The following is an 8,188-nucleotide window of genomic DNA, read 5'->3' as shown; positions in this document are numbered from 1 at the left end:
AAAAGAAACAATTATTAACAAATAAACAAAATCCCCTTAAGGCGGCAAGCAGCAGAAGGGGGTTAAGTGATTGGTTATTGAGTGAAAAAAGAAGTATTGAAAAAATAATAATTGCACACAAAAGCCAAAGCAGCCAAAGAAGAGACTCGAATGCTGGACGAAGCACTTAAGCAAATGTTCATTGTGTGCTTTAATGAGTTTAATGAAACAAAAAATTTAAACTAAGTTTGAAAAAGATTTGAGCAACAAATTTCAAACTTAGAATTTCGAGAACATTGTGAAAAAAAAAGATTTCGATAAAAAAAAATTTCAAAAAAAAGATTTGAAAAAAAAAGTCAATCTTCGAAAAAATGCCGAAAAACTCTGAAAGAAAACATTCAAGCCAATGATACTAAAAGGAAATATTCCAGTGGCTCAAGTACTGAAAAAGTGTAAAAAAGTGTGTCAGCCACACGAATCAGCAGTCGGCCACAAGACAAAGAACAACCATTTCTCAATACTACTAACTTTCTTGTCGTTGGCCAGTCAGTGGCAGAGTGACTAAGCGAAAAGCAGCCACACTAAGTGCAATTGACGGCGCGAAAACTTTCCGTCATAAAATAGGCAAAGAAAGTGAATTAGAACAAACGTACGACGCGCCCCAAACACGCTAGCCAAATAGATCGCGAGACAGCGCACAGGTAAGACTATTCAGCGGGAGCGGCGAAGCGTGAAAATTTGCAAAAGTGAAAAAATCGCACGAAAAAAGTAAAAAAAACTATTAAACTGACAGCGAGAACATAGAGCGCTAACAACATTTAACAGCAACAACAAACGCCAGATAACTTGTCGCATTAGCATGCTGATCGTGATGTGCGCTATCGCCACACCCCTTCGCCTCAAACAAAACGGCACACAAAAGTTAACTAAGTATTGAACATTGAAAACGTTAAAACAAAAAAAAATCAATAGAAAACAAACTAACAAAAAAGTGTTACTAAGCGCGCAACCCTTCTCGCAAAAAAAAAAATAATAAACTTTGTTTTTGTGTGTTTGTTAGCTGTGTTTTTTTCATTCGAGTTTGCATTTGCTCCAATGCCGCGAAAACTACTTCCGCACAAAACGATTACATCATTGAAGCATCAGCAACAAAAGAAACAAAAACAACACCAGCAACTAAGGAAATTCGTACAAACCCAGGTCTATCTTACTCCACGCAAGTAGCTGGGTACAATTGTAATAGCACCAACAACAACAACAACAACAACAACAACAACACCACTAACCATCACATGCAAATTTCCCACACCCGCCACTTTAACGAATAATGGCCATAGATTTCCTAATACTCGCCCTACTGCTCGTCTCGTTTGTCATCAATCTGCTGGCTTTGGGCGCTTTCTGGGTCACACCCGGCTTGCGCACCACCGCCAATCGCTTCACCATCAATTTGCTAGTCATCAATCTGATCGGTTGCCTCATACTTGCGCCAACTCTATTTCTCAGTCAAGCAACGCGCAACGCTACAGAGGAGGAAGATGTCGCCAACTCATCGGCCAACTCTGCCACAGCTGCGGCAGCATCATTGTCTGCTAGCCTTTCGCTCGCTGCAGCGTCTAGCGACGATCGCATCGAAATACTCGCCAAGCCGGGCAATCGTCAGATGACCATCAAACACAATGGCAGGCTGGTGGAGCAGGAGGGAGTGATTGTGCGCCGCAATTTGACAAGCATGCGCAGCGATGGCGAACAGGAGGCGCGCACAATTGAGACGATATACAAGTGCAATTCCACTTATTGTCAGGAGCTGACAATCGATGAAGGCACCGATACTATTGTGATCACCGAGATCGAGGAGGAGAACCATCACGCCGAGGCTGTTACTTCAGCGCGACCCGATGCGGTCATGGCTGCACTGATGCCGCGTCCACACATCCGCTGCTGGTCCATCGATATGGCGGCCGCTTTAGGTGCGCTTGGCGTGTTGCTGGTAGTCGGCGACACCTGGTGTGCTGTCACCGATCCGCTGCGCTATCATACGCGCATTTCCAGTCTGAAGACATGGATCTTTATCGCGCTCACCTGGATCGTAGGTTTACTGTTTGGCGCGCTCTCCGCCTTCCGCGAAATAGACTTCACTTCGCGCACAGTGGTGCATGAGGGACAACCGGGCATCAGTGAGTTAAGCATCTCTTCAGCGAACGGCATTTTCGGCATCAGCTTCGCCTGCGTCTATTTTATAATCATCATCCTGCTGCCTTTTGGTTTCGTTTGTGGCATGTACTGGCGCATATTCAGCGAGGCACGTGAAAATGGGCTGCGCATGCGCCAGAACGGCTCATCGCCGCTGCTGCAGAGCGCGCTCAACCTCACACACCACCAACAAAGCTCATCGCTTCAGTATGCGAATATGTGCGCGCATCGCAACTCCGTTTCGTCGGCTTCGTCGAATGGCGGCGGCAGCGCATGCGAGCGTGGCGGCCTACAGATGCAGATCGATCAACGCAAAAGTTCACCTGTGTGCACGCGTCGCGACTCTGCTGCCAAGGTGCTGCTACCGACGATCTCCGATGACGGGCTGTCCGATGAAGCGGCACAGTTGGAGTCGGGCGAATACAACACCGAGCCATTGGCGTCACTAACGCAACAACCCAACTATGCTGACCGCAATCAGAACATCCTGCTGACATTGCAGACAGCCAGTGGCGAAATCAAGCGCAACTACTCGGCGCGTCAGCTGCCGCTGCTGGGCACATCTTCTCAAGATCTGCACGAATCGCATGGCCTGCAGGGCGTGCGTCAAGTGCACTCTTCACCCAACTTGCACAAGTACACACAAGACCCGCTGGAGTCGAACTGCTCGCCACACCTGCTGGGCCACCAGCAACTGCATGCGCATCACGCACCCACCGTACGCCACCAACAGTTTGCGCCACAAAGCGCCAACCGTCATCACTCGCATGTGCTACAAATTCCCTGCTTGCCAAACAGCTCACCGAAAGCGCTTAGCTACATGTCCACGCTGCGTCATCGACTCTCGAATGCCTCATCGCTCTTCAAGTATCGCGAAGAATCGCGCACGGTACGCATCAGCATTCTAGTGGTCATCATGTTCATGGTCTCCTACCTCCCCTACGGGTGCTTGGTGTTACTGCAGAGCCGCCTACCCAGCGCCAATTTCGAACATTCCACGCAACTGGCCATCTTCATGCTGCTGCTGGGAAATCTCACCTCACCCTTCATATTTGCCTACCGCAACAAACGCGTGCGGCGTGGCGTAAAGCGGCTATTCGGCCTAGAATCACGCACGCGTGAACGCACGCTCCAACGTCAAAGCAGCTCAGGCGGACGCGGTAGCGGCTTCCTCAATCGTCACTGCGCTGGCACACGCTGCGGCGCCAACATACGACGCAACATCAGCAAAGCATCAACATACTCACTCAACTCATGCAAGTTCCTAACGCCGCAAAATTCGCTCAGCAGCACAGTCGGACCACCGCTACCGGCAACAAATAGACACAGCAGCCCCGCGCGCATACACGGCTTGCGACCGAATAGCAGCTGCAGCACGATCATCAACTTTAGCGCACCTCTAGTCAAGGAGCACACACAAACACAAACGCAGACAGCCAAAGCGATAGAAGCTACAACGGTTAGTGTAACAAAAAGCTACGATGCTGCAACGCCCCCCATCAAAACGACGCTCATATTCACCGGTAATGGCAATGGCAATTCGCCGAATGGCACCGCGCGCATCACAGAAGCGCTGCCAGCGGCGAATGGCAAATTTGCGCCCAAGCGTAGTCTCTTCAAGATCTTCTTTCAGAGTTCGAAAAATTTAGGCTGTGCAGCGGCGCAATCATGCGCACAGGGCAAGGACGCTGACGTGGAGCCAGCAGCCGTGTGAGGGGGCACGCAACACATGCCTTACAGTGGCATAGAGAAAGAGATATATGCAAACAGGCTCGCCGCACAGTATCGCAGACAGGCAGAGTCGACAGCTAGTCGATCAGTCGGCCAGGTTAGCTGTTGTTGAGGCACATAGCGGTCTTTCTGAAAGACCGAACGTGCAGTCCATATGCGGCCGGTAGCTGTCAAAGCAGTAAGACGAGTGCTACAGCAGCCAACACACACACACACACACACAGACACACTAGTGGGTGACAAGCCAGTCACCACCGCCCGTCAATATACTGAGTAATTGTCATTGTCGTTGTCGTTGTCGTCGTCGTTGTCGCCATCGTCATCGCAGTCAACGTGTTTGCCAACGTCCATGCAACGAGCGCAGTTTTTTCGAAAGCGGTAAGCGCGTTTTAGCAAACCCAGAGCAACCAAAAGCAAGCAACTGAGCAACCAGTCAGTATTCATTATTCACAATATATTTTGTGCTTTTAAAATCTACCTAAGAACGTTAGCTGTAATTAGATATAGAAATCTATTAAGTATCCACTCACTTTGGTAGTGGGCGTTTAAGCTGTTGCGCGCGCAGCTGCTGAATTGCTGAATTTGTAGAATTTATTATGTGCTTAATTGCTTAAGGGCCGTTTTCTGAAGTAACCTCTAACTTTAAAGCTCACTTTATATTTAAAGGTTGGATTAAAAATAAAGCTATGTCTAAAGTTAAGCATTTCTATTATCGGTTTTATACATACGTCAAAAACCGATAATAGAAATGCTTAACTTTAGACATAGCTTTATTTTTAATCCAACCTTTAAATATAAAGTGAGCTTTAAAGTTAGAGGTTACTTCAGAAAACGGCCCTAAGTAGGCTACATTGACGAGAAGGCTTGTGTGTTTATTGGTAGGTGCGAGAAGAAAAAAGTGAGAGGAGTTTGAGGAGTTTCTTTTTTCTTTTCATTTTTTTGCAAATAAGAAAGTCAGCTTGTGTGGATTATACAATTCAAATATGTACATGCAAAAAGAGATTATAGAATGCGGTTATATAATATGTATCTAATTTCAGCACTTGTCTGCTTATTTGCGCACGAAAAAGGCAAGAAAAAACATTAAGCATAGAAATACAGTTGCATGCGTTGACAGTACATATATGTAGATNTTTATTGGTAGGTGCGAGAAGAAAAAAGTGAGAGGAGTTTGAGGAGTTTCTTTTTTCTTTTCATTTTTTTGCAAATAAGAAAGTCAGCTTGTGCGGATTATACAATTCAAATATGTACATGCAAAAAGAGATTATAGAATGCGGTTATATAATATGTATCTAATTTCAGCACTTGTCTGCTTATTTGCGCGCGAAAAAGGCAAAAAAAAACATTAAGCATAGAAATACGGTTGCATGCGTTGACAGTACATATATGTAGATATACATATTTATACTAAAACGACAAGTTGGTGAGTTGAAACCTGAAAAGCTAAAATTGAAATGAAATGATGTGAAATGTACAAGAAAGGCGCAAGTATCGACTTACTTGAATTGCTATAAGTATTTTACTTTTATTACTTTTGTCTCTCTTATTTTAAAATTTTTTTATTATTTATACAAGTGAAAGTGACCTAAAAATAAAATTTAAATATATGTGGAAAATATATTGGAAGCTAAAATGNTACTAAAACGACAAGTTGGTGAGTTGAAACCTGAAAAGCTAAAATTGAAATGAAATGATGTGAAATGTACAAGAAAGGCGCAAGTATCGACTTACTTGAATTGCTATAAGTATTTTACTTTTATTATTTTTGTCTCTCTTATTTTTAAATGTTTTTTATTATTTGTACAAGTGAAAGTGACCTAAAAATAAAATTTAAATATACATATGTGGAAAATATATTGGAAGCTAAAACGAAAAAAAAAAAAAAATGGAATACACAACCAGTGTTAAATAATCTATAAATAAAACAGAGATTAATGACATGAATCCATAGTAAAAATCCATAAGCTTCAGTTGAAGAAAACACACAACAAAAAACATTTGCCAAACGAGCTTGTTAAAGGAAGGTCAATTTACATTGGGGTGCATCACTCTCTATACAAAAAAAAAAAAACAAAAAAATAAGTACACGGAATTATGCAATTTACTATATTTTAGCATTTTCGCCAAAATATTTCGGTACAATATTAAATTTTACGTGAGCTGCACTAATTTGAAAATTACTCCTAAGATTTAATTTTTTTGACTCCGTTGGTAAAATGTTCACCAATTTTTGTGCAGACCTTCTAAGCTTAAACTCTTCTATTATCTGAGGAGATAAAAAAAAAAATTATATTCATTAAAAAAAATCGCTTTTTCGAGACCTTTTCTAATCGGCCTAGCTCTCGTAAATCTTAATATTTTCCGAAATATTCTGGCGATAGTCTTTATTCTAAAATTCCGGTGGAAAAAACGCGTATTATTTTAGTGCTGCACCCTAATGTACGTATGCATAATCCCAAGTTAATATGTAGTCATATGTCTACATACCTTTTTATAATATTTATATGTACGTAAGTATGTGTATGTATAAATTTTGCGCACTAACAGATTAAATATTTATTTAATTTTAAATTGAAATTATTTTATTAAACAAAAAACTTATATAATTTTTTTATATAAACTTCAATTGAACTTTCCATTCAACGTAACATAAAAAAGCTTTAATTAACTCATAACATTCTTATAATGTAACTCATTAATATTTATTAAATATAATGTTAATAAAAGCTAAATGTAAAATAATTATAGATAATTGTATAAGAAGCAACACATACAAAGAAACACTCATAGAGCATAACCAAAGCATAAGATAAAAGAAAAATCAGCAGCATTAGTTCGAAATTTAGAGCAAGAAGAGTCGTAATAAGTTTTAATTTCGTTACTTAAAAAAAATCATTTTATGAAAAATAATAATACATAGTATCAAATGAAAAAATCTAGTTTCAAAATCATTTCCAAATCGAAAAACCAAATCGAAAAATTACACTAAAACAAAACCTTGAAAAAAAGTAAAGAATAAGCAGGAGCGGCATTCTTTTGCTAACAAACTGGCATTACTCTTACAAAAGTGAAGTTGTTACAAAATTTACTAAGCGCATAGTAGCGCCATTTCTCGCTTACTTCAATTTCCTTTAATACTAAAAAAAAATTATAATTTTTCTCAAAGTTGCAACATTCTTCATCGTCAAGCCACAATCAAGAAAAAACTCCAACTGCAGTTACAATATTACAAAGCATATGCTTGCAACAGGCGGCATATATTTTATATTAAATTTTAATTTTTTTTTAATTTTTTACTATCACTTTTTGAAAGTATAGCACATTCCCCAAATTCTATTACATAGCGACAATACATTTCTTTGTCATACAATTTATTTTTCGCGCTTTGAAATGCTTCGCTTTTACCATTAAAAAATCACAGCCGATTTGAAAATGAATGGCATATTCACTTTTTTACCTTTCCGCTGTCTTTTCTCTTCTTACTTAGATTTAACATTCACCTGGCGTATTGTATTACAGCTATATATAGGAAAAAAAAGCTAAAAAGCGCTAAATAATATTAATAGTACCTAAATTGAAGGCCAAATTTTTTTTAAGTTGAGGATTTTTTTTTACATTTACCGCAATTTTAAATAAATTTAAATGCTTTAAAATTTAATTTAAATTTAAATTTAAATTTAAGTGCTCAAAAAACTTTTAAAACCAAAATTAGGTGCATATATTTCGAATTCGTATCTATGGCACTTATAACAATTATATGTATGTATGTATGCACATTAGAGTGGTCCGAAAATGCATTCGAAAAAGTAAAGTTTGAAATTTTATGCTCTCACCCCCTAGAATTACTCTATAACGAAAAAATATACACCTATTTCTTATTTTGACATCAAAAAATATTTAGAGGTCGCTCAAAACGCTCAAAAGGTTCCATGTAACTATTTTATATGGGAGCTAGATAATTTTGCAAAAAGCTAAAAAAAGAGCGAGGAGCTAAAGCCCCATTTTGGGACTCAAAAGAAAAATATAAAGCTAAATCTAGCTCCAAAATCACCAAAATGGCAACACTGCTACAGGCCATACAAATATTTAGCATATACCTACATATATTATATATGTATTTTCATAGATAAATATGAATACATACTTAAACATATGTACATTAATATACAAATGTACGCTCATAAACATATGGGGTTCATATTCTAGCGCAGACGTACATACATATAGTATATTTATGTATTTACATAAGCTACTGTTGCCATAGATAGTTCCACGTCAACGCTAA

At 39.7% G+C, this 8,188-nt stretch overlaps 1 protein-coding gene across 1 annotated transcript; it reads left to right on the top strand.

Moving 5' to 3' along the window:
* Nucleotides 1-361: 361 nt before the first annotated feature.
* LOC108373992 (uncharacterized) lies at nucleotides 362-4,512 on the top strand. The gene has a single exon (XM_017629938.1). The coding sequence runs from the start codon at nucleotides 1,307-1,309 to the stop codon at nucleotides 3,884-3,886; it is 2,580 nt and encodes an 859-aa protein (XP_017485427.1). The 5' UTR covers nucleotides 362-1,306; the 3' UTR covers nucleotides 3,887-4,512.
* Nucleotides 4,513-8,188: the final 3,676 nt, after the last annotated feature.

This window comes from Rhagoletis zephyria, unplaced genomic scaffold (assembly GCF_001687245.7).
Source record: "Rhagoletis zephyria isolate East Lansing unplaced genomic scaffold, Rhagoletis_zephyria_1.1 Rzeph_scaffold_07213, whole genome shotgun sequence".
In the NCBI taxonomy this organism is placed as follows: Eukaryota; Metazoa; Arthropoda; class Insecta; order Diptera; family Tephritidae; genus Rhagoletis; species Rhagoletis zephyria.
The sequence above is the reverse complement of the archived record's forward strand: the minus strand, read 5'-3'. Positions and strand labels throughout refer to the sequence as shown.